This window comes from Ovis aries, chromosome 3 (genome assembly GCF_016772045.2).
Source record: "Ovis aries strain OAR_USU_Benz2616 breed Rambouillet chromosome 3, ARS-UI_Ramb_v3.0, whole genome shotgun sequence".
In the NCBI taxonomy this organism is placed as follows: domain Eukaryota; kingdom Metazoa; phylum Chordata; class Mammalia; order Artiodactyla; family Bovidae; genus Ovis; species Ovis aries.
In genome coordinates this window covers 155622201-155649122 of record NC_056056.1, presented here as the reverse complement: position 1 = coordinate 155649122, position 26922 = coordinate 155622201, and the positions used below count along the sequence as shown (strand labels likewise).

The 26922-nt window shown below is 40.6% G+C and overlaps 2 protein-coding genes across 24 annotated transcripts in view; one reads left to right on the top strand and one right to left on the bottom strand.

Annotated features, from left to right (window-relative positions):
* Positions 1-26922, top strand: part of XPOT (exportin for tRNA) — a 173979-nt gene that overhangs the window by 10258 nt on the left and 136799 nt on the right. For 13 of the 23 annotated variants that reach the window (XM_027967487.2, XM_060412850.1, XM_042246972.1 and 10 more), the window contains exon 2: positions 12254-12315. The exons of the other annotated variants lie outside the window; for them this stretch is intronic. The gene's annotated coding sequence lies outside the window, so the exon portion shown is untranslated. The remainder of the gene's footprint in view (positions 1-12253; positions 12316-26922) is intronic. 23 annotated transcript variants of the gene reach the window in all.
* C3H12orf56 (chromosome 3 C12orf56 homolog) overlaps positions 16192-26922 on the bottom strand; it is a 92912-nt gene continuing 82181 nt past the window's right edge. The window contains exon 13 of the mRNA XM_012174624.5: positions 16192-25396. Within this exon, the coding sequence (XP_012030014.3) occupies positions 25270-25396 (127 nt within the window). The 3' untranslated portion in view covers positions 16192-25269. The remainder of the gene's footprint in view (positions 25397-26922) is intronic.

The following is a 26922-nucleotide window of genomic DNA, read 5'->3' as shown; positions in this document are numbered from 1 at the left end:
TCAATCAACATTTCAGAGGATCAGTTCCAGCTTTTTTATTTTTGCATATATTTATGTAACTTTAAAAAACCTATCCAAACTTAGGCCACCCCAACAACTTTGATGTTTTCTCATCTATTGTTTTGTATGTTAACTTTTAGTTGATAACATTTTATGAATCATTTTGCATGCCACTAAGTATTTTTTTATACCACAGTTTGTAACAGCTCCTCGGGATTCATGTAATACATTATACTCAGTCTTACATTCTTGAATATTTTGGTGTTTCCTGGTTTTCACTGTGGCAAACCCTGTAACTTAGACCAACATTCATCCCCAACTTCTCTCTCACTTGCCTGCCTATGGGATGGGAAAACCAAATATTCCCATGTATTTTGTTTTCCTAACCTCGCTAGGAGTGGTGTAAATTCCAGCCTTCGAGAAGTCAGCTGAAGATTTCTGAAGTCGAAGGGAAGTTCCAGGAAACCTTTTGCCTTCCAAATAAAATTGCACAGCCAAAAATGATATCATCTCTTCCCTGTTCTCTCTGCTTGGTAAGGAATAAGATGTCTGGAGCTATGGTAGCCATCTTTCATCCATGAGTGAAAAGTCAAGAAAATGAAGGGCTTCTGGCCTTAAGATCATTGAACATTTAAACCAAGGGACTTCCCCAATGCAAGGGATGTCGGTTCAATCCCTGGTTGAAGATCTTGCATACTGCAAATAAGACCCGATGCAGCCAAAATAAATTTTTTTAAAAAGCAACTACCTATCTCTGGATTTCTCATTATGATAAGGAAAAAAACTATATTTTTTAAAATGTGCTTATGTTTAGATTTTCTGTTACTTATAGCTGAAATAATTTATAAATGTCACTGTCCTTGATGTTCGTGATTATAAGTAATACAGTGATAAACACTTGAATAGCAATGGTTTAACATAAAAGTCAGGGGAGAAGAATCAGGATCCTTCTCTTCCAGTGTTTCTTCTTTTTGACCTTGTGCAGCTCTGTCCTTAATCATCCTGTTTTCCTTTTCTTGTGGGGACCAGAAAAATAAGGCATGTAAGGCTTCCTAAAGTCTTTCAAAAGGCAGTAGTAGTTAGAAAAGGAAATAGACCTTTTATAGATCATAATCATATCTCTTCGAATAGGATATTTTAGCAAAGGCAGCATGCCATTGAGTTCATACCCACTACTGCAGAATCAGCAAGAGTCTTTTGGAGCAGGTGTTGCATGAACTAGGTAGCATTAAGTAATGTATTAATTTTCTCTGTGCTGTGCTTAGTTGTTCAGTCATGTCCAACTCTTTGCGACCCCATGGACTATAGCCCATCATGCTCCTCTGTCTATGGGGATTCTCCAGGCAAGAATACTGGAGTGGGTTACCATGCCCTCCTCCAGCGGATCTTCCCAACACAGGAATCAATCCCAGGTCTCCCGGATTGTAGGCAGATTCTTTACCATCTGAGCCTTGCTGCTGCTAAGTTGCTTCAGTCATGTCCGACTCTGTGCAACCCCATAGACGGCAGCCCATCAGGCTCCCCATCCCTGGGGTTCTCCAGGCCAGAACACTGGAGTGGGTTGCCATTTCCTTCTCCAGTGCATGAAAGTGAAAAGTGAAAGTGAAGTCGCTCAGTCGTGTCTGATTCCTAGCGACCCCATGGACTGCAGCCCACCAGGCTCTTCCGTCCATGGGATTTTCCAGGCAAGAGTACTGGAGTGGGGTGCCATTGCCTTCTCCTTCTGAGCCATGAGGGAAGCCCAATTTTCTGTATATTTGCCTGGAAGTCATTAAGGTCTCTAAGGTTGGGATATTTTATCCTTTGAGGATAAACAGAGAATCAAAGAAGATGAACTGCACTACTGTTTGAAGTGAAAGGAGCGGTGCTAAATTACAAAGCAGATGTGAAGATTGTGTTTGAATTCAGCTTTCTAGTGGCAGGCACTTGACATTGGCAAAACCTAAATCTAGTGAGTCTACCTCCATGACTCCCACTTACGCAGTCTTAAGGCTGTTTATAATTTGACAGCCGTAGAAACCTCAGGCTGGCTGGTTTGGGCTCAAAGCATGGGGATACTTCACAGGTCTCAGGGAATCAGTATCTAAGACCTGGGGTGTCAAAGATAGAGACGCTCTAGCTCATTCCCACTAGTGTCTTTAGGATGGAAGATGGCTCTAGATCTGGCCAGACTGCCAGCAAGTTGCTACAGACTAGACTTCCACTCATGAGCATGGACTAAAACTGGCCTGGCAAAAGCAGCAGAGTGAAAAGGCAGCCTAAGGAAATCATATATCTAATAAGGGGATAATATTCAGGATCTATAAGGAACTCTTACAACTCAACAACATCAAATAGAATCCACTTTAAAAATGGGCAAGAAGATACACAAATGGCCAAAAAGCATATAAAAAAATTGTTAACATTACTAATGATTAGAGGCATGCAAATCAAAATGGCTACCATTGAAAGCAAACGAAGAGAAAATAACAAATGTTGGCGAGGATGTGGAAAAATTGGAACCCTTGTGCCCTGTTGGTAGGAACATAAAATGGTACAGCCCCTATGGAAAACAGTGTGCTGCTTCCTCAAAAAATTAAAATAGAATTACCATATGATCCAGTAATCCCCTTTCTAGGTATACGTCCAAAAGAACTGAAAGGCTTTCAAAGAGGCACTTACACACCCATGTTCATAACAGCATTATTCACAATAGCCAAAAGGTGGAAGCAAACCAGGTGTCTATAAATAGAGGAGTGATGAAGAAAATATGGTACATGCATACAGCAGAGTATTTTTCAGCCTTAAAAAGGACAGGAGGGAGGGAGCCCTGTCACATGCTACAACATGGACTATAAGGACATTATGCTAAGTAAAATAAACCAATTGAGAAAAGATGAATATTCGATTACATTTATGTGAGGTATCTAGAATAGTTAAATTTACAGAGACAGAAAGTAGGACTGCAGTAGTTGCCAGTGGCTGGGAGAGGGGAATGGGGATTTGCTGTTTAAGGAGTATAGAGTTTCAGTTTTGCAAAACGAAAATATTCTGGAGATCGTTGCACAATAATGTGAATGTACTTAACACTTAGGAGGGGTGGGGAAAGAAAAGTAGATCAAGATCGCAGGGTCCGGCAGTGCCTAAGATACATATATACTATCTTGGTCCCTTATTTGATGACCCTTGCAAATAATAGTACTCATGGCACACTGTGTATTTTTGTATTTATTTGGTGTATTTGGTGCATGAAATAGGACCCACTCATATCATGTTGCAACAGGAGATTTAATACAGGGAATCAGGAGCTTACAGAGTTACTGGAAAGTCTGAAGAGATAAAAGTGGGGCCTCCAGGATTGCTTACTAGGACAAGACTGCTGGGCTGGTTTACCAGGCAAGAGGCGATCTCTGCTGTAGACAGAGAGCTAGGGCATCCAGGGACACCTTTGGTGCTGTAGAGTTCAAAGACTCAACACTGTCACTGTTAACAGAGAGCCACTGCTGCTCCTGGGACTACCTCTCAGCACCCAAGAAGTTAGTACCTAGACTAGTTAGTAAAGCCCAGCGTGTTCACAGCTGAGTTTACTGGCAGAAACAGAGCAGGTGGCTCCAACCTTCGATCCATCTTCCAAGTGCTTCTAATTGGCAGCAACAGAACCCTAACTGCACGGAGATGGGGGAGGTGTGGTTTTTATTCTTCTTTAACACCTGCAGAGCACTGAATAATTGATGCTTTTGAACTATGGGGCTGAAGAAGACTCTTGAAAATCCTCTGGACAGCAAGGAGATCAAACCAGTCAATCCTAAAGGAAGTCAACCCTGAATACTCATTGGAAGGACTGCTGCTGAAGCTGAAGCTGGAATATTTTGGCCACCTGATGTGAAGAGCCAACTCGTTGGAAAAGATCCTGATACTGGGAAAGATTGAAAGCAAAAGAGGGCGACAGAGGATAGGATGGTTAGATGGCATTACCGATTCAATGGACATAAACTTGGGCAAACTCCAGGATGGTGAGGGACAGGGGAGCCTGGCATGCTGCAGTCCATGGGGTTGCAAACAGTTGGACACGACTTGGTGACTGAATAACAACAATGACACCTGCAGTCTCAGAAACACTAGAGGACTTCTCTGGTAGTCCAGTGGTTAGGAATCTGCCTCATAATGAAGGGGACATAGGTTTGATCCCTGGTTGGGGAACTAAGATCCCACATGCCACAGAGCAGCTACTGAGCCCACGTGCTCAGGAGCTCACTTGTCACAACTAGAGAGTCTGTACCTCAACAAAAGATCCTGCGTGACCCAACTAAGACCCAACCCAGCCAAATAAATATTGAAAAGAAATACTAGAGGTTTGGCATAAATGCTGAGAGCCAGTTCAGGGCACCCACCACAACTAGATTGTGGCTTTAGGCCCCTTCTGCCTCTTCTCGTCTTTGGCCAACTCCTTATTCCTTTACTTGAGAAATCTCTGACACTCCCTTCTCTACCTCCACCCGTATAGAATGGAATGCCTCTTGTGAGTTTCCCTAGGTCTTAGCTCTAGCTATGTGACCTGTGTAGTTCTCTATATCATAATAGCCCGGTTTCTTCTTTCGGGCTTCCCTGGTAGCTCAGCTGGTTAAGAATCCGCCTGCAATGCAGGAGACCCCTGTTTGATTCCTGGGTCGGAAAGATCTGCTGGAGAAGGGATAGGCTACCCACTCCAGTATTCTGGCCTGGAGAATTCCATGGACTACCCATGGGGTTGCAAAGAGTCAGACATGACTGAGTGACTTTCACTTTATTCCTCCACTAGACTAAATGCCTTAAAGGTAGAAACTTGGTGTATTATTTGTTAAGAAAAATAAGTAATTCCAATATTATAACATCCCAAATAGCGTTTCTTTTCCTATTTTCTTTGCTCCATACTTTTGTGTGCTGATATCTACATGGTAAAAGCAAAAAAAGGTAACTTTCTGGCTTTTTGGCAGAGCAAAGAGTAGTTCCACCAATACTCTCTCTATATGTATCCCTATTTGACTCTCTGTGTACCTATATACGGAGAAGGCAATGGCACCCCACTCCAGTACTCTTGCCTGGAAAATCCCATGGATGGAGGAGCCTGGTGGGCTGCAGTCCATGGGGTCGCTAAGAGTCGGACACAACTGAGCGACTTCACTTTCACTTTTCACTTTCATGCATTGGAGAAGGAAATGGCAACCCACTCCAGTATTCTTGCCTGGAGAATCTCAGGGACAGGGGAGCCTGGCAGGCTGCCGTCTATGGGGTCACACAGAGTCGGACCCGACTGAAGCAACTTAGCAGTAGCAGCAGCAGTACCTATATAGGTACAACTATACTCCAATATAATGAAAGTTGCTCAGTCGTGTCCAACTCTTTGTGACCCCATGGACTGTACAGTCCTTGAAATTCGCCAGGCCAGAATACTGGAGTGGATAGCCTTTCCCTTCTCCAGGGGATCCTCTCAACCCAGGGATTGAACCTGGGTCTCCCGCATTGCAGGTGAGTTCTTTACCAGCTGAGCCACAAGGGAAGCCCCATATTCTAATAAAAATTAATTTTTAAAAACACTTGAAGTTCTGAAATTCCAGGACTCTATGAATAAATTCTACTTTGTTTTTCATTCAGTAATTATTACTTCTGTATAGTGAAACTTTCTTCACCCTCTGAAGTCTGAGCTTCTGTGGGATTTCAATTTTGCTTCCTCACATCTTCCGTGATACCTAGTCCAGTGTCCCGCATAGTACGAAACAGGCTCTTAAGAGGTAAAAAATAAATGTATAGATTGAGATCTTTCCCAGGGGAAGTATTCATCAATTTTTCTCCTCTTTACTGTCATATGTTACTTTCTTTTGGGGGTGACATTCAAATGTAATTTGAGTATGCCTCCAAGAAATCAGTCCTCAACATTTTTGGAGATGTTTCTGTAGTCAGAGTGAGATTCTTTTCCTTAGAGCAGGGCTGTGTTCACTGCCCAGTTGTCTATTCCTGAGACTGAATGTGAAAATGTTTCTTTTATAAAAATTGTGTTGCATGCATATAAAATACTCTTGGCCTGTGGATAATGCCAGATATAGTAGGGAGTTCTCTATAGGGGACCAGTCTTTATTCTGCTCCCTTTTTTAGGAAATGAAGTTTAAAAAGAAAAAAAAGGAAATAAAATTCTCTGTAAACATATAAATGACCTATGGAGAAGGCATAATGTTTCTGAAACTTTGACTTATGTCAGTAGTTCAGTCTCGAAAACAGTGTTACCATGAATGCAGATTAAACAAAGCCCAAAAGCATGTGAAAGGGAAAGAAAATAAGTACCTTTTAAAAAGTAATTGTATTTAGCTGCTATTTTACATTATGGCTTCCCTGGTGGCTCAGATGGTAAAGAATCTGCCTGCAGTGCAGGAGACCTGAGTTCAATCCCTGGGTCAGGAAAATCCCTTGGAGAAGGGAATGGCAACCCACTCCAGTATTCTTGCCTGGAGAATATCATGGACAGAGGAGCCTGGCGGGCTAAGTTCATGGGTTCACAAAGAGTCAGACACAACTGAGTGACTTTCACTTTGATATTACATTCTAGGGGAGCAGCAAAATTCACCTCTGGGGTAAATGAAGATTTTGTTTGAGGAAAGAGGAAAAAAAAAAGACCAGCCTTTGGGATTGTGAGCTAGTCTCTATGGGGATGGTTTGACAATGAGAATTTTTAAAACTTTGTTTGGAGTAATAAAATTACAGTGATTTGGAACCTGTGGAACTCAGAAAAGAGATGAAGGAGAAGGAAATCTGAGCAAAATGGCAGCAGGCAGTACCGGAGAAGAAAACATAGTGATAAATTCCCTGTGTTGAAAAGGACCATAGAACTTCTGGATGCTTCTATTTTCTGTCCTGTGCTTAAGTAAGTAAGTAATGTCACTCAGTCGTGTCCGACTCTTTGTGATCTCCACCAGGCTCCTCAGTCCATGGGATTCTCCAGGCAAGAATACTGGAGTGGGTTGCCAGTGCACTAATTCCTCTTGTAATTCCCAGACCTTCAGTAAGTCTTTTATGAGCAACCACTTGTGCAGAATGGTGCTTGGGGAATAAATGAGGTGGGGCAGTGGTGACAACTAGGATGAAGTGGGGGAAAGAGGAGATAGCAGCCACTAAAACACAGAAATTTAGAAACGATCAAGAATTCCTTCTTAACTTTGGGGTAGCCTTGGGGAATCATAACCTTTGTATTAAAGGGCCGAGTAAACCTAGAGGCCTGGGACACTTGAGGTCATTTGACACTACACATGAAAGGTTAAAGCCTGATCCCCAAGCAACAGGAACGACCCCCAGATTGTGCAGGATATGCCTGGATGGGCTGGGGTGGTCTTTAAGGACTTGAATACAGAGAATTCATAGAGAAAATTGGAGACTGATATTAAGCACCATTCATCTCACTGAAGAAACTGCATATTTAGAAACAAGAACAACAGCAAAACAGAACTCTGTAACCTGTTCACATGTGGGTCTGTGCATTCTTAGTAACTGTCACCATGGTAGCAAGGCAGTTTGACAGGGTGCCTTCTTAGCACAGTATATACAAAGGAGAGAGATAACAGCTCAGCATGTACTGTCTTATACCTTCCTTATTTATTTGTGTTGATCCTGTACCTCTGACTATTAGCCTCTGACACTTCTCGTCCTGATAGCATCAAACACAGTGCTAAGAATATATTAGGCACTAAAACACATATACTGATTGACTGAATTGAATAAATTATATTTCTGCTGTGTCTTCCTTTCTAAGCTATAGAGAGAGTCACCCAGCAGAAATCTGATTTTAAAAATGACTCCTGGGAATTCCCTGGCAGTCCAGTGGTTAGGACTCCGCACTTTCACTGCCAAGGGGGTGGGTTCAGCCCCTGATCAGGAATTAAGATCCTGTAAGCCTTGCAACAATCCCCCCACCCTGAAAAAAAAAAACCCTCCTATATTTATCTAGAGGATCAAAACTAGGCTATTTTCCTAATTGGACTGGCCCAACTTGCATTTCAGATTGGAGCGGGTGAAAGGACAAAGATTAGGTACTCTAAGACTCTTTATCTTATCAGAAGACTAACATGTGAGTAGTAGATAGATGAGTAAGTAAATTCACTTGCATCAGTAAGGCCATTCAAGGCCCAGAGGCTTTTTGTGAAGACTTGCAGTGCTGTTTTCTGCTTGGATGCAAAGACAACATTGGCAGCAGTTCCTGAACGAGTAATGTCAGGCGTGGGTTAAAGCCCAGAGGACAGGGAGTTCCCCAAATTTGAACTTCAAACTGAGAAAGCTTTTTGGGCACCTTATATTCAGTGAACACTCAGCCTGGGAAACCTTCTTCTTATAACGTTTTGAGTGAATGATAATCTTTTAGTGTAGCCTTTTCCCTAATATATTCTTACATTTCATTTTAATTTGTCATCTATATAATTGCCCTGCATGTCAATGACTTTCATTTCTACTCTTAATGTTTTGTTATTTCACATTTCTTTTTAAAAGTATTTAAATGTGGACATAGCCTCTTTGTTTTAATTGCCAGGGGGTGCCTAAAATTTGCCACTTTTAAATCTGGGTTCCTGTAGTTTCAACAGATTCTCAGCATGTGCCACCTCCAGCTTACAGATTGATATTCCAGTCATGTTTGAGGCTGAAAACAGCTGCAAGAATTTGTCCTTAGAATTCTTTAGCAGTTGCTTCCAGTTGATAAAGTCCAAATTTAGCTGGTCAGTGGATCAGCTACTGGGATGTGATTATCGTCATGATATCACCCCACTGGGATAAACCAAATGGGACCAGCCTCTCATGGAACAAGCTGCAGAGGTTGCCATTGCCAGAGAGGGATAGGTTAAATCCTTCCAAATCTGCTAAGCAATTTGACCTAGTTCCTGGAAATAAGAGTGTATAATGAAAAGTATATTTGGTTGCAAATTTGTTTCTTTCTTTCTCAAAATTACTTTTGAACCCCTGTGAGACAGGGATCTCATGGGCTCAGGTACACCATTAATAAGCTTGACTAATTCAGTATGAAGTTTGGGGAGCAGACAAATAATATGACTTCGTTTTATGAAAAGAATGTTTAGGCTTGTAGTGGTGAATGTTTGTGAAGACACAGTTGACATGCTTCCAGCACTCTCCTCTCCTGTTTTTTGACCCCTGTGTTTAAAACAATGGCGGGCGCAGGTGCTCAGTCAATGCTGAAGAAGTGAGGGAACGAATTTGAAAAGCTCCTCACAACCTGCCTCCAACCTATTGTCCAATTGTGGTGTATCCAACTGCCCTCTCCCCAAAACATCCAATTTATACTTTGGCAAAATAGTTACTGAGTTGCCTAAAAATCTCTCCTGCTTTCCCACTTTGGTACCTTTGCTGTTATTGTACCAATGGCCTGGAATATTCTTTTCTCATATCCCAGAATATGCAAAAGTTACTGTTATTCAAGCCTCATTCAAACGCTACTTCCTTCATGAAGATTTTATTGATGATCTCAATAAGGTAAAACCAAACCTCTTTGCCTTCTAACTCATAAAACTCTGTACCTCCTGGTCATTTATTCTCGACTATTTTATCACATAATTATCTCTATAGTTAATGTTTTACAAGCTTGCCATATAGTAATCTTGAAGATTGGCACTGGGCCTTATTTATCTTTACAGTAACTTGCCCATAGTTGATACTCAGTAATTGTTGTTATTCAGCCACTCAGTTGTGTCCAACTTTTTGTGACTCCATGGATTGCAGCACACCAAGCTTCCCTTTCACCATCTCCCAGAGTTTGCTCAAACTCTTGTCCATTGAGTCAGTGATGCCATCCCACCGTCTCATCCTCTGTCTCCCCCTTCTCCTGCCTTCAATCTTTCCCAGCATCAGGGTCTTTTCTAATGAATCGGCTGTTTGCATCAGGTGGCCAAAGTGTTGGAGCTTCAGTTTCAGCATCAGTCCTTCTAATGACTATTCAGGATTGATTTCCTTTAGGATTGACTGGTTTGATCTCCTTGCAGTCCAAGGGACTCTCAAGTCTTCTCCAACACCACAGTTCAAAAGCATCATTTCTTCAGCATTCAGCTTTCCTTACGGTCCAACTCTCAAACATCCATACATGACTACTGGAAAAACCATAGCTTTGACTATGTGGGCCTTTGTCGGTGAAGTAATGTCTCTGTTTTTAATACACTATCTAGGTTTGTCATAGCTTTTCTTCCAAGGAGCAAGTGTCTTTTAATTTCATGACTGCAGTCACCATCTGCAGTGATTTTGGAGCCCAAGAAAATAAAGTCTGTTACTGTTTCCATTGTTTCTCCATCTATTTGCCATGAAGTGATGGGACTGGATGCCATAATCTTCGTTTTTTGAGTGTTGAGTTTTAAGCCAGCTTTTTCACTGTCCTCTCTCAGCTTCATCAAGAGGCTCTTTAGTTCCTCTTTGCTTTCTGACATTAAGGTGGTGTCATCTGCATATCTGAGGTTATTGATATTTCTCCCGGCAGTCTTGATTCCAGCATTTGCTTCATCCAGCCCAGCATTTTGCATGGTGCACTCTGCATATAAGTTAAATAAGCAGGGTGACAATATATAGCCTTGACATATTCCTTTCCCAATTTGGAACCAGTCCATTGTTCCATGTCGGTTTTAACTGTTGCTTCCTGACCTACATACAGGTTTCTCAGGAGACAGGTAAGATGTTCCGGTATTCCCATCTCTTTTATAAGAATTTTTCAAGTTTGTTGTGATCCACACAGTCAGAGGCTTTAGCATAGTCAATGAAGCAGAAGTAGATGTTTTTCTAGAATTCTCTTGCTTTTTCTATGATCCAGTGGATGTTGGCAGTTTGATATCTGGTTCCTCTGCCTTTTCTAAACCCAGCTTGAACATCTGTAAGTTCACAGTTCACACACTGTTGAAGCCTGGCTTGGAGAATTTTAAGCATTACTTTGCTAGCGTGTGAAATGTGTGCAATTGTGTGGTAGTTTGAACATTCTTTGGCATTGCCCTTCTTTGGGATTGGAACGAAACTGACCTTTTCCAGTCCTGTGGCCACTGCTGAGTTGCCATATTTGCTGGCATATTGAGTGCAGCATTTTAACAGCATCATTGCTTAGGATTTGAAATAGCTCAGCTGAAATGCAAAAGCAGGAACTCAGTAATTAGTTGTTGAAATAATTATGGTATTCAATTTTACTAATGCTGTACTGTGAACCCCAGAAAATTTTTTAGCAGTTTTCTTAATAGAATATAAATGTTGTTCTCATAAATGGACACTGTTTAAACTCCCAAATAGATTGGAGTTGTATTGGTCAACATTTTCTTTCTAGTAATTCTGTAAAGGATTGGAGCCCTCATTAAGACAAAAGGACTCTCCCTGTGTTTTAAATGATCATGGACTTAATTCTTTTAGTAACGTCATTAAAATTTATATCTTGTGTTCCTCAGAGAAGATCTTTTGCATGTTTTTTTTTCCTCAGTCTGTGTGTATCATTAAATGTTAATTCATCTAATCTTTCAGTTCTGTTGTTCTCACCTGTGTTACCTAAAGTTGACATTTCCATCCATTTACCCATTTACATGTAGGGCAAAGGTCTTCATGGAGACTTTTGGAGCTGTGCTTTCTGCATATTATTAAACATTTTTTCTACAAATGACCTCGTCTTGACACTTAATAATCAAACTAAAAATTCTCCCCCAGTTTTAAATAGTTAGCTACCACCATATGCAGAGATTGAAGAGAGAGGAGATGAAGCACAGATTATCCAAGAATTAAGGCTGGAAGTGAACTGAAAGCTTCCCTCTTAAAAGCAAGCACAGCACTATGTGTTTTATTTCCTAAAACTTATAGTTCTCCTGAGGAAGGCATGTAATATCTCATTCAGAAGATTCTAAGGATTTAAGACAAAAGATGCAAAGAAGTGGAAAAAACTGTCCTTTTCAAAAATTTGGGATGGTCTTTATTCTGACCGCTACATGAGTTACAGTCCTAAATTATAACTTTCCAAGTCTCGTAAAAGCATTATTCCTAAAATAAATGATGCTTCAATCAAACCCTCACCAGTTTTTATTTTAAATGATATTCTTTTTACCACGCTTCTTCTGTTGCTTAGAGCCATGACTCTATGTCCTTTTTGTCACTCTCTCCCCATCTCATTTCCTTCTTTTCTAATCATATTTCTATCCTTTTTCTCATTCTCTTTATTCTAAGTTATAATGTATGTACTTAAAATACTTTTACATTTTTGAAGTAATTTCATAGTCTTCCTGTCTTAATTGATGTTTTTCAGAATATCCATTTCTTATTGAAAACATCTGTTGAGCATCTGTGATCAGCCAGATCCTGAGCTAGGTAAGGAGATATAATCATAAACAGATGATATAAGGCCCTTGTAAGGAGCTCATCGTCACTGGAGATGGCATTTATTAAGTAAATAATAACATAACTTATTTGTCTAATAACTCAACGTCTATGATAGAGTGGAGTCAAAGGTAGCTTTACTGAGAAAGTGAAGCTGAATTTTGTGAATACAAGTATGAATGAGGTATGAAAGGGCTTGGCATGCTCCAGATAAAGAGAAAACGTGGGGGTGGAGAAGGATGGGAAAAAAAGAAGACCGATGTGGTAGGAAAATTTTGAGCCAAGGGTAGAGTGATTTGAGGGGAGGTAGGTAGGGACCAGGACATGTAATGCCACTATGGGCCAGGTTATATATTTTGGACTTAATCCTAAGAAAAATGAAAAAGCTATTGGAAAGTTTTAAATAAAAGGATGTAATCAGATTTTATTATTTTAAAAGTAACTGTGGAGAAATTTAAGATTCAGGAGACCTCTAAAAAAGCTATTGCTGTAACGTAGGTGTTAATGATATTGGTTTGGACTAGTAAAGATGGGAAGAAGTATGTGTTCTGAAATTCTATTGTGGACAGAATTCACAGGACGTCCCTGTGGATGAGTATAGATCTGTCCTGTCTAGAAACAGAGGGAGAGGTGAAATGACTTCTCTTGAAGCACAGGAATCTTAATCAAGATTAATTCATGATAATATAGTAGTTCATGATGGAAAGATGCAGAAAGAAGAGGAGGAGACTTCATCTTGTTAGAATATAAATGCCATGCCATGAAGTCAGGGGTTTTTAATTTCTTGTTTACTGTATCTCTAGCGGTTGGAATAGTGCCTGACACATACCTACTAAACAAATATTTGTGGAATGAATGCCTAGTGCCACAGTTACAGTACAGAAACTATCTAAGCAGTTGCCTTGGCCAAGACTCTAATTATAAGAAGAAAAATTTAGATTAAATTTACCGTCACACCTCACATTGCCTCTTTAAAGAGGTAATGAGAGAAAGCTTTGCTTTTGTTTATTTATTTACTTAATTGTCTGTTCCTGGCCTTGGTTGTGGTACACGGGATCTTTCGTTATGGCATGTGTGATCTCGGAGAAGGCAATGGCACCCCGCTCCAGTACTCTTGCCTGGAAAATCCCATGGACGGAGGAGCCTGGTGGGCTGTAGTCCATGGGGCCGCTAAGAGTCAAACACGACTGAGTGACTTCTCTTTCACTTTTCACTTTCATGCACTGGAGAAGGAAATGGCAACCCACTCCACTGTTCTTGCCTGGAGAATCCCAGGGACGGGGCAGCCTAGTGGGCTGCCGTCTATGGGGTCGCACAGAGTCAGACACAACTGAAGCGACTTAGCAGCAGCAGCAGCATGTGTGATCTAGTTCCCTAATCAGAGATCAAACCTGGACTCCCTGCATTGGGAGCGTGGAGTCTTAGCCCTTGGACCACTGGGGAAGTCCCAAAGCTTTGTTTTTAAATCATGGGATGCTGGAGAATTTCAGCTAAGCAGCCAGCTGGTCTATAGGAATAAAGATGGACAAAATACTTGCCTGGGCAGCTTGGCTGGGACCAGGTGAAGGTCCTCGAAGCCTGGTGGCTTTGCAGGACGTCACTGTTGGAAACCACAAAGAATCTGAGTGTATCTGAGTGTGTGGGCTAAATTCCTGACTTTATAAACGGAAATTCATCATTGCTTATATCACACATCTGTGAGACTTATAGATTCCCTCATCAGCAGGACCCAAGAACAAAAGCCTGTCTACAGTTATCTTCCAGCTCTCCTAAACTGAATTTTCCAAGTTGAAATAGCCGAGTCTACTAGTAAACTTCTGAAAGCAGCCAGTTCATCTGGTGTCTACTGCAGAGGCTGGAAAACTGCCACCTGTGGGAACAGTTAGCCTGCAGCCCATTATTTACTTTTTAACAGCTTTATTGAGATATAATTCACATGCCCTACAGTTGCCCTTGTAAAGTGTACAGTTCAGTGGGTTTTTGGTGTATTTATTGAGTTGCACTATCTTTGCCACAATTGATTTCATAACATTTTCATCACATATCCCTAGTAAACCCTCACCCATGAGCAGTCCCTCTCCCTGTTCGCCAAAACCTGCCAGCCCTCGTATTCTTTGTTTTTTGTCTATAGATATGCATATTCTGGACGTTTCTTGTAAGTGGAATCATACAGTAGGTGGTTTTTTTGCAACTGGCTTCTTTCACTTAGCACATTTTCAGGATTCATCCAGGTTGTGGCACAGCAATGCTGCTTTCTTTCGTACTGCCAAGAGAATGAAATGGATGTTTCCACACTTTGACTATGATGAATAATGCTGCCATGAACATCTGTGTATAGTGTTTTGTGTGGACATATATTTTCATTTCTCTTGGGTATATACGTAGGACTGGAATTGCTAGATCATATATAACTCCCTGCTTAGATGTTTGAGAAACTGCCAAACAGTTTTCCAAGGCTGCTGTGATATTTTATAATTCCCACAGTAATGTATGAGGGTTGCAGCTTCTGCATATTCTTGCCAACACGTGTTATTATTTGTCTTTTTGATTATAGCCATCAAGGGGTGAGGAATGATATCTCATTAGGTTTTGTTTTGCATTTCTGTAATTTACAGCTTATTTTTATACAGTGTGAAAACTATGAATGGTTTTTACATTTTTTTAATGTTGAAAAAATCAAAAGAAGAATATTTATCTGAAATTTTCAATTTCAGTGTCTATAAATAAAGTTTTAGGGAAATACAGTCTCACCAATTTATTTTGTATTGTCTGTGGCTCCCTGCAACAGAACTGAATAGTTACAACATTGACTGCGTGGCCTGCAAAGCATAAAATGTTTACTGTCTGTTCATTTACAGAAAATATAGTTGGATGAGACTTGTCTACAGTGTAGTTGATGAGACTGCAAAGAATCTAGGATAGGAAGGAGGAAATATCACTGCCCAGTAGAAATGGATTTTTAAAAAATAAAAATAGGGGATGCAAACGAGCAGAACAAGGGAGCAAATTAGGATGTTATTGGTCTTAGGGAGACTACCATATTTTCACTTGAGTCATTATTATAAGATCCTTCCAAATCTGGGCTCTCCACATCTTGCAGTTCTCTCCCAGAGTTCTACTCCTAATCTACTGCTCTGGTTATATATTGTTCATCAGAAACCTCCAGGGATGTCCCATGCCTGCAGACCTCTTCTTCAGGAACACTTAGCCAGTGTCCCACATGATCTGCCACAACTTAATTTTCTGATGCTTACCTTCTATCGAAGATGTGCATGTGCTGAGTTGCTTCAGTCATGTCCAGCTCTTTGCGACGCCGTGGACTGTGGCCTACCAGGCTCCTCCGTCCATAGGATTCTCCAGGCAAGAAGGCTTTACGATTGAGCCACTGGGGAGGCCTCTGTTGGAGACACCTCACCTGAATTTCAGGATTCTGTGCCTTCACTCATACTTTCTTTTCTACTTGGAATGCTTTTCTCTTCTCCAAATCCTAGACACATTTTATTATTATCATAAAGTATTTCAAGCACACAGAGAAGATAATAATATAGGGATATCTGTGCACTCATCACCAAGCTTTGTCAAATCTTTTGCCATCTTTAGTTTGAAAAAAAAATTACACATTTATGAAACAATATTACCCACGTAGATACTTTTAAAATCTCCACAAATACTAAATCTTCTAAGTTCGGCCTTGTTAATGAACCCAATCAGAATTAAACTTCTTTCTGTGATTTCTTGTAACCCTTTCTTTATACCTGTACCATCTGACTTATTCTACCCTTATAATATCTTCTTTAAGTGTTCCTTACTGTTATAATTCCCATAGAGTGGTACAAAGATGATTTTAGATAGTCCAAGGTAAAGGCATTTGAAATTTTTAGAATTGTGTTTATTTAAAAATGCATATTAGAAATATGTAAGCACAAGTATTTAAATATATATATCTAGAACATCAACTCCATGATTTCCCAGATACTCTAAACTAGGTAGAGGTACTAGAAATGGTGTTAGAAAAATATGGAGTAAATAATGATGTTAGAAAAAAATGGAGTAAATGATGTTAGAAAAATATGGAGTAAATAAAAATACAGATGATATGGCAAAAGTTTTGAAGGTTGTACTCAGTTTAGCTTAGAGAATTTAGCTTTTTAGAACAGAGACCCAGTTTTATTAATTTTTGAACATCTTAAGTATCCAACTAACTCCAAATTAGTCCAACTAAATCCAAACTCTCTGGGACAGCAAGATCCCTGAAAATTGTGTGAAACCTCCCAAACCTCTGACAGACCACATTTAGACATTGTCGCCACATTAAGTATCCCCAGCACATATGCCAAGGACAGATGGTGCTTTCCCCCCCCCTCTCTCTTCCCTGTCCATTATGACAAGTTGCTCCAGTTGGGGCTTGATAAATATGAAATAATGCTAATAATCATCGTCATCTGAAGGAATGGAACTCAGAGTTGCCAGAATACTGTCATTAGTATCCACTTCAACAGACCAGTCTCAGCAAATTTGTCTATGGGGCATTGTAGAGAAATTTTTCTCCGCCTCCTTGAAAATCACTATTTTGTGGCATCTTTTCATTATTGCTAACACAGAACCATCTGAAGTCACATTGGCAACTGAATTTGGTCTTGAGACTTGGCGGTGAGGAATCATTTTGTTGTGTAGCAAGCCCAAAGCATCATGCTAGCCAAATTATGTCATACAGTTACAAAACTGCTGTCCAGTCTTCCAGCATCTCTGAGTAAATGTGGCCTTCTCAGAAGTTTCACCCCTCCTACCCAAAAATGACCTTGTATGCTCTCAAATATCAGAGAATCCTCAGTGTGATGAAATCTTTCACTCTATATATTAATATTTCCTTTTTTACAGCCTGTGTTTTGAGGTGGTGTTTTGTTAATGTGGGGGATTCAGGGGAACCCCTGACACTTCTGAGTCACAAAAGAAGATCAGAACATATCAAAAGTTTGGTTGAACCCCCGAAGCTTTACTCTTATTAGACTGGATATGCTTCTCAACAAAGCCCAAGAAGCTTCTCTAAGTAGGTTTAACTTTTGCTTCTTAACTCCCACTGCTAAGGCAGTGATCCTAAAATTCCACACTGAGACTGGCTTCTAACCAGGGTACAGATATAACCTTATTACTTTATCATCCAAATGAGGACACTATTGAAAATATAGCAGAAGTGCTGGGGGGGAAAAAAGTGTAAACCATCCAGGGACACCATGATGTTAAGTCACCATACTTAAAACATTGTGAGCCCTTTAGCCTCTGCAGCAGAGCCTCTCAAATTGGGGTCTTGGCTTCAGCTTGAAAGTCTGTGGAGTTTCTTAGGAAATTTAAAGTTTCATTTTTATTTCAGTGGAATGCCTGTGTTTGCATTGTTTATGTTGAGCCACTGTTTGTCCCTAAGTGGGGGAACTTTGAGTGTCCTCAGCCAGAAAGAGAACAGAAGCAGGTACTTCCCTGGTGGTCTAGTGGTTAAGACTTCTTCACCCTCCCAATGCAGGGGGCACCAGTTTGATCCTTGGTTGGGGAACTAGAATCCCACATACCGCGGGGCATGGCAAAAAATAAATAACACTGTGGCTATGTAAATCAACCATATTTCAAAAATTTTCTTTTAGTTTAAAAGAAAATTTTAAAAAATACCAATACATTGGGGAAAAAAAAGAACACAAGCAGATTTCAAACATAGCAAAATGTTCAAGCCAAGGGGCAGTCCGAGGTTAGTGTGGCCTATACATAAAGATGTGCAGTAGTTCTGAAGAGCACAGTGAAATGTGACGCCAGGAGACTGGAGAACTTAAGGGCCTTTGTGATACATTCTACCATCTTCATTTTGCGAGGAGAGGTGTGTTTGAGCAAAACATCACATGTGACATTGATATTAATTTACATTTAATTTTGTAAACTTTTAAACTATACATTTGTGCTGATTTTGTAAGAACATATGGGGGTTTCCCAGGTGGCTCAGTTGGTAAAGAATACACCTGCAATGTAGGAGTCACAGGAGCCGCAGGTTCGATCCCTGGGTTGGGGAGATACCCTAGCAGAGGACATGGCAACCCACTCCAGGATTGTTGCCCGGAGAATCCCCCAGAGGATGACAGAGGAGCCTGGTGGCCGTCAGCACACGGGGTCACAAAGAGTTGGACTGAGCACAAAAGAACAGTTTTCTCACACCTAGATTTATGTGAGTACATATTAAAGAAGGCTGACAACAAAAATTAATTTAATTTTGAAGATGAGCAGGAATTAAAAGTTCATCAATCAAAACTCCTAGAGCAATTGGTTTTCTGTCTTCCTTGTCCAATTTTGCCCCCTGGTGGTTATAGTTGGGAATAGATGTAAAATGTTTAGTTGCTGTTTGGCTCTTGCGACCCCCATGGACTGTAGTCCGCCAGTCTCCTCTGTCACTGAGATTTCCCAGGCAAGAATCCTGGAGTGGTTGCCATTTCTTTCTCCAAGGGATCTTCCCTACCCAGGAATAGAACCCAGGTCTCCTGCGTTGGCAGGTGGATTCTTCATGGAGCCACCTGTGAAGCCCCGGGATATAAAATACTCCCTTTATAAATGTGTCCTTTCCAAATTCATTTGCAGGTTAGCTGTGCTGAAGACAGAATAATTTCCATGTAGGAACAATGTTCTAAATAATGGCTAATATTGCAGAATAGCCCGCAAAACCCCTCAGTGGCCCTCTTCCACTTGATCTACACCCTCCACCTCCTGTACTGCCCTGCTGCTTCTGCTAAGTCACTTCAGTCATGTCCGACTCTTTGTGACCCCATGGCCTATAGCCCACTAGGCTCCTCTATCCATGGGATTCTCCGCAAGAATACTGGAGGGGGTTGCTATTTCCTTCTCCAGGGGATCTTCCCAACCCAGGGATTGAACCTGTGTCTCTTTTGTCTCCTGCATTGGCAGGCAGGTTCTTACCACTAGCACCACCTGGGAAACCTCTACTGTCCTCCTTGCTGGCGAAACAAATCACTAACCACTGTCACTACCATTGTCACTAACTACTCCGTCTGCATCACCACCACAAGTAGAAAGAGGAAGGAAGGGAATTAGTGGCTCCATCAAATCCGACATCTTTATTTATAGGCACAGCTTATGCCCTGAAATCCTACACCTCTCCTCGGGTCTTCAAAGGAGTGGACCGCCCAGAGGGAAATTTAACGGTCCCCTTTGCCTCTCAGAATCTTAGGGCAAATATTAATCTTGCTTTCTTTTCTCTTGTTCCACCTCTAGCCCCTCTTAGTTCTGCAAAGTCCCCTTCCAAGTAGAAGACAACAAGAAAGGAAAAGAAAAATAGAAAAACAAAAGGAAAGAAAAGAAAACCCTTTGCCCCAAGGTTTTTCCTAAACCTAGAAGCCAGAGATCTCTGATATATAACCAGTACACCTTCAAAACCTTATCTCCTCCATGTTGTATAACTTCCTTATCAGTCCCTTCTAGGGACTGGCTCAGAGAGCAAGGGTTGAAGGCAGAAGCAGTCTTGGTCCTCTTGGTGTTCATCATACACTGTCAGCACTTATGTGGTCAGCTGTTATTTGTGCTGTGAGATTCCAAGGGTTCCTCCCCAGTAAGGCACAATGACAGTGTGGACCCTGTTGTGCTTAGACAAATATAAATCCCATTTTAAAAGGATGAGAATTCTGCGGAATACTGTCTAATCCATTTAAAATGACAAAAGGGAAAATGATTTTATGATTTTAGCCATGTTTAGTCAACTTTTAAGGACTTCCCTGGTGGCTCAGACGATAAAGCATCTGTCAACGAGGAAGATCCGGGTTTGATTCCTGGGTCGGGAAGATACCCTGGAGAAGGAAATGGCAACCCACTCCAGTACTATTGCCTGGAAAATCCTGTGGATGGAGGAGCCTGATAGACTACAGTCCATGGGGTCGCAAGGAGTCGGACACGACTGAACGACTTCACTCGCCAACTTTTAGAAAAAAGTTGGAAGAACAGATAAGTAAAATACTTAAGCTGGTTAGAGTGCTTGATTGCGGCAAATGATTTAATTTGGAATTACACTAACATTGATAGAATGCTGTAAATGTATTTAAAATAAATGAAAATGTCCTTGTTCTGTTTACCCATTGCTACATAATAAACCACCCCAAAACTTAGAGGCTTAAAATAACACTTTTTTTTTTTTTTTTTTTTTAAAGATAAGCTCATAGGAACAGAGGGTAGAAAGTGGTTGCTAGGGGCTGGGATGGGGAAATAGGGAGAGGTTGATACTTCTCCAAACTTTTAAAGGTATAAACATTTTCAATTATGAGATGAATAAGGTCTGAGTACCTGATGTATAACATGGTCACCATAGCTGATAACACTGTATTATATCATTGAAATTTGCTAAGACAGTAGAACTTAAATGGTTCCCCTCCCCCTAAAAAAAAAAAAAAAGGTACCTATGGGAGGATTAACTTGAGTGGGGGTGGGGGGTGAGGGTGGGGAAAATCCCTTCACAGAGCACAAGAATATCAAATCATCACATTGTTTACTTTAACTACCTTACAGTTTTATTAGTCAATTATACCTCAGTAAAGCTGGAAAAAATCCAACCCTTTATTATGTCTCATAATTTGTGGCTTGCCTGGGCGCTTCTTCTAGAGCTCTCACTTGGGGCCTTTTCATGAGTTTGCTGTTATGTGGCAGCTCGGGCTGGCGCTCCTGTCTGTGGTCTCCTTCTACATGTTTCTTTAGCCCATGCTTTCAACTCAGCATAGAAGAGGCACTTTGTAGAATAGCCAGATATTGGGATAGCACTATCCCAGATGTTGGGATAGAGTCATGAATGCGGGCCAGACCCTCATGAAGCTTACATTCTTAAACTGCATTGCAGAACACAGGTAAGTAAACAAATACAAAGTGAGGCAAGTGATTGGGAGGCCACTTTGGAGTGATCAGAAAAGCCCTCTTTGAAGTGACACTTGACGGTCTGAGGGGGGGAAGCATTTGCTAGTGCAAGTGTCCAAGCCTTGAAAGAACTTGGAGGTTTAAAGGAAAACCATAAAAGGCCCGTGTATTTAGGGAGTAGTGAGTGAGAAGAGTGATTGGATTAGGTCACAAAGGTAGTCAAAGGTCAGGTCATTAAGACCTGAAAGCCATGGTAAGGACTTTGGATTTCATCTTGGGTAATGAGAAGAAAAGAGGTTTAAAGTCATAAATTGTATTGATTTCCTTGTTCAAAAGAATAGTCCACTCTCACCTTAGAGAAGGGTTTTGTAGGAGTCAGGGGTGAAAACAAGGTAATGAAATAGTTTATTGCATTAGGTAATGGAGGTTTGGACAAAAGTAGAGCAATTATGAGAAGTCAGTAGATGATTCATATATTTTGAAGGAATTTCCAATAAGCGCTGCTGATGGATTGTGTTTGGAGGATGAAGAGAAAGGAGAAGACACAAAAGCCTCCCAACTGTCTCTTTTGAGTGGAAGGGTGAATGAAGTGAAATTCACTGAGGAGGGGCAGACTGGTGCAAGAACAGATTGCTTCATTTGGGGAGAAGGCAGGAAAGGAAATTTTAAATTCTGTTTGAACATTTTAAATTATATTATGCCCACTTAATAATTTGTAATTGAACTGTTAATACATGATTTAAGGTTCACCCAAATCCGTGCAAGAATAAGCCATGTTATAACAAAATGCCATACTACCTGGGAAATTAGAATTAATGACATGTATTTAAAGAATAAGTTCTTAACGTGAGTTAGTGTTTCTGTTAGGATAATTGCTACCATCGATTGAGGGGGGTTTTATTTGAACCATATGAGATTGCAGATATTGATAGTTTTGAACTTGAAAATGGCAATGCCATATGGTTTGTCTGTGTATTCTGGCCATAGAAATACTTGTTTACATATGAATGAATGAATATTCACAAAAACCCTTAAGGCAGACTTTCTATTAACTTATGCTTGACAAAATGGAAGTTCTGAAAGAAGTTAAATAACCTGCCAAAAGTCTGATAACAAGTAGATGGGCAAGAATCAAAACAAGGTCTTGCTGACAAAGCATCTGGACTCTCGGTCACAAGTTATACCACCCCTATTTCCAGCCAGAATCATTCTACCTTCCTCCCAATGTAAAAATCTTCAGATCCAAAAGACAGATATACAGGCACAGAGTGCTTGGTCTGATGGGATGAAGAATTGCTGACTGTCTTCATCCTACAGGGAGCCAAGTTCAGGTGGAACTTACAAGTCAGTATTGCATTTTAGAAGTAAATACAGTGAACAAGAGAAATCAGAGTGAGTTAATACTATTAAGGGTTGCTCAGAAATTCCCATTAAATTCATTTTTTCAAGAAATTTCCAGCTTCTCTTCTACATTTATCACTGAAACCTCTCTACTATACAAATACATTAAATAGAAAACAAGTGAGTCTAACCTCAGAGAAAATATAATGCCACTGGCTGAAACATATCACCAGTCAACAAGCTGTGACCACTTTTAGCAAATGCCTTAGAACATGTTTAATACCATACTTACTACCATACTCAGGCATTTCTATACACTGAAAAATGGTGAGTGAGAGTCAGTATGGAAATAAGTAAAATACATCATCAGTCAGAGAGACTTTAGGCTTTTCCCTCTTAACATAGTTTCTGGATTATCTAGATTTCAGTAAAATGAACAAACTCTTCATATGTGTATTCTCACCCTGTCTGTGAATCAATTAGGAACACTATAAGGACAGAATGGCAAAGTCTGCTTGATCAGTTAGTAATTAGCTGTTTAAATCAAAGGTTAAAAAAAGTTTACATGACTGAAAAGCTTTCTGTCCACCCTTGGGAAGAATATTTCCCACGCAGCTCTTGCATTGTGAATGTCAATTAGAGTCTACAGTCCTTGGTGATGAGCAGTAGAAATAGTCACCTAATGAAATCATACTCCTGCTAATATAAAATTGAATTTTCAGTTTAATAATGAAATGAATCTGTTCTTCAATGCTGTATAGATTGGGGGCTGAGTATAATAGCTAGTCCCCAAATTGGTCCTAGAAATAAGGGAAGCACTTATTAATCTCTAAGTTCTCAGCCAGCTTTGATAGTAGTTTAATAAGTACCCAAACCTAAAACTTCCTGGGTGGCTCAGTGATAAAGAGTCTGCCTGCCATTTCAGGAGACGCAGGAGACATGGGTTTTATCCCTAGGTGGGGAAGATCTCCTAATGGGGAAAATGGCAACCCACTCCAGTATTTCTTGCCTGGATAATCCCATGGACAGAGGAGCCTGGCAAGCTACAGTCCATGGGGTCACAAAAAGTCAGACGTGACTCAGCAACTGAGCACGCATGCACTGAATCTTTACTGCTTCCACATACCATCTTATGTGCCTAAGCAATACCTTTTCATTTAAATCTAACAGCCCTCTGGGATAGGTTATATTTTTGTTTTGATTAGGGCTTAGAGATGTTAAGTAACTTCCCAAGGTCCAAAACTAATGGGAGAGAAGAGGCAACACAGACAAGAAGGCACGTGGGAAAGAGACCCCCAAACCCTCTCCAGAGCCTCGCCACGCCTAGCCCAGAGCCAGGGCACTGCCTGGAAGCCGAGGCACAGCTGAGTCAGTGCTCTTGTCACTCTGCAGGCTCCGCACTCATCAGTAGTCAGCCTACTGTCCCATCATTTTTCCAGTTTCAAGTGTTGCTTGCCTTTGTCTTAAGAGTCTTTTCAAATTCTCCTGTTTAACCATCTCTTGGGAATAACCCCTTATCTGACAGCCCGGGACACTCATAAACACCATTTTGCTCCCTTTCTGTCCCTACATTAGAAAGCAGAAGACTTATAACCTTGGATGGGTGACAGTGCAGAAGGCTCAGACACTTTCTGGGGCAATGGTATGACAGCCAGGAGGAAAATGCTTAGTCCAAAGAAAACAGCGTTGTTGAAATCAGTGTACAACCAGGCACTGAGCCAGGGTAGCAGAGGAATGCACTGCCCATTACAGAATGCTAAGAAGTGTCTCATCACAGGCAGAGAATGTCAGAGCTGGAAGAAAACTTGGAGAAAAAGTTCTACCTTTAGCCTTCCACACAGGAGAGGAGGCCCTGAAAGGAGATCTGGCTTTCTCCAGGTCAAACAGCTGGTTAGTGGCTTAGCCAGAACCAGGAACCAGATATCCCGAGTTTAATTTTCTCTCCACTGCACAGCACAGGCAAGTCTGGCTTGGGAGCCCTTTCTTTGGTGCTGGATTCTTCTCTGATTCTCCCTTAAGGAAGTTGAATGCAGGACCCAGTTCCTGAGTTCTTAGAAACGCAAATCCAATAGCTCAGCAGGGATGCCAAAGTGAAGGTTTTTGTTGGATTAGTTTACTGACATAAGATATAGTAAGACATTTTAGAAATAACTGGAAGAGCCATAACTGCTTATAGACAGTTTCTCTTTCATAGAAATGCTACAAGACTGCTCTCATTTGCTCCAGGTTTGTTTAAGAGAGGCAGAATGCATTTAGTTTTGTTGAAGCAAGTCTAAGCTGCTTTCCCCATGATAAATGAGGAACTGACCTTTCTTACAGCTATACCTATGTTCTTCTGCTCCTTCTTCCATGAATACTTAACATCACTAGAATTTTTACAGCTGGTGTCATCCTGTTGCCCAATATTTACACTCCTCACAATTTATTTTTGGATATGTCAGTGGCTTCATGCCAGTCACCATTATTACACCAAAACTCATCAGGGTGCACTTTCTACACTTCTTCATAGGTTTCTGTTTCTTTTATGTCTTAAACTTTTTCTTTTAGAAAAATGCTAGTCTTCAGCAACACTTTATGTCATTGTATTGAACAGTTTCTTTTTAAAGACTTCTCTTGGAGAGGTATGGAGGGAACCTTCAAATAAGATCTTTTTTGTAGAATACAGGAATAGCTGTATTTCTAATAAATATTAAGTTGACTTCCAATTAACATTTTATACTCTTATTAATGTTTCACAGATTGTTTCTGTTCAACCAGTTTCAGAACTTCATGGAAAAGTTGAGTGGTAGGTTGGGTAATAGGGTAACATAATGGGAGCCTTTTTTCCAATGCTGGCATGTGAATAAAATACCTGCAAATCATAAAAAGAAACAAAATAGCGAGCTTTAAAAATAAGACTTTTCACACCAGTCACATCATTAAATACATACTTACTGGCATAGGGCTGTTGAGTGTGGGAGTTTAACCCACAAGACTGCCAACATTTAGCCCTCCAATCTCCTCCATTTGTGACCTAGAAGGCCTCTGATATGTGAGCCTTTCAGCTCATGAAGCACTTTACTTCAGCAAAGAGAGTGAACCGCATTAATAATGTATCAGTTATCAAAGCATCAATAAGGAAGCTAGGCCTGTCCTCACCACAGTGTGAGCTGAGACTCTTGCCTCTCGTTTTCACGGCCACACACAGCGGGGAGTTTAAATGAGTCAAGCCTGGGTGAGTGAAGCTTGGCCCCCCACTAGGACCAAGTCGAGGGAAGAGGAGAGTTTGTCCCCACAGCCTCAGTGAAGTACAGTTGACCCTTGAACAACATGGGTTTGAACTGTGTGGATGGATCCACTTGGGCTTGGATTTTTTTTCAGTAAGTGTATATAAATATAGGTGTAGAACACGGCACAGACTTGTGTTGAAGTGGATCGCCTGTCCTTACATAGGCACAAGGCGATGCTTAATATAAAATTGATAATGTGTGAGTTGTCATAGTACTGTTTATAACTGCTTTCAAAGACTTACATACCATACAGTATGCTTCTCTTTCTTGTAATTGGAGAAACTATCAGCCTATCACCACAGGTGTTTTTTTTAAGTAACAATGTTCCCAGTACTATATTATGAATATGGCTATAACACTGTGTGCCATAAACATTTTATTATGATTCATTCATTATTGTATAAGCCAGGTTACCATGAAGCGATCATATTGCTGCTGCTTTGTTACCAATGCATGAACCATTAGGCCTGTACATAAATATAAATTTCTTTTTCACATTATCTTTTCATTTCTTTTGCCTAGTGATTGTAATATGTGTAACATCTACAGTGCTTTGTACCATTTAAGACAAATTAATGTAGATACTTATAGATAGACAGTTCATCTTTTAAAGACAACATGAACTTCCTGTATCAATAAATATGATTTTCTTGATAATATTTTCTCTAGCTGACTTAATTGTAAGAATGCAGTATATGATACATATAACATACAAAATATATATTAATAAACTTTATGTTATCAGAATAGCTTCTGGTCAAAAATTGGCTATTCGTTAACTTTGGGTGGGGTCAAAAGTTATATATGGATTTTCAACTATGTGGGGTGTGGCATCCCTAGCTACAACACGGTTCAAGGGTCAGCTACTATAGGGAAAAACCAGGGAAGAGACAAAAGTAAGAAAATCTTTAGCTAGACTCTTGGACGGCTTCAAGCATTGCTTCTCAGCCCTGGACGCACATTAGCATCACCTAGAAAGTTTATTTTAAACACCAGTGCCCAGGCGCACCCCAGACAAACTGAACAAGTACAACATTTCTATATGTGAGACTTGGGTGTCACATGTAGGAAGGCTAACACTAAGGACAAAGAGAGGAGACAGTGGCAA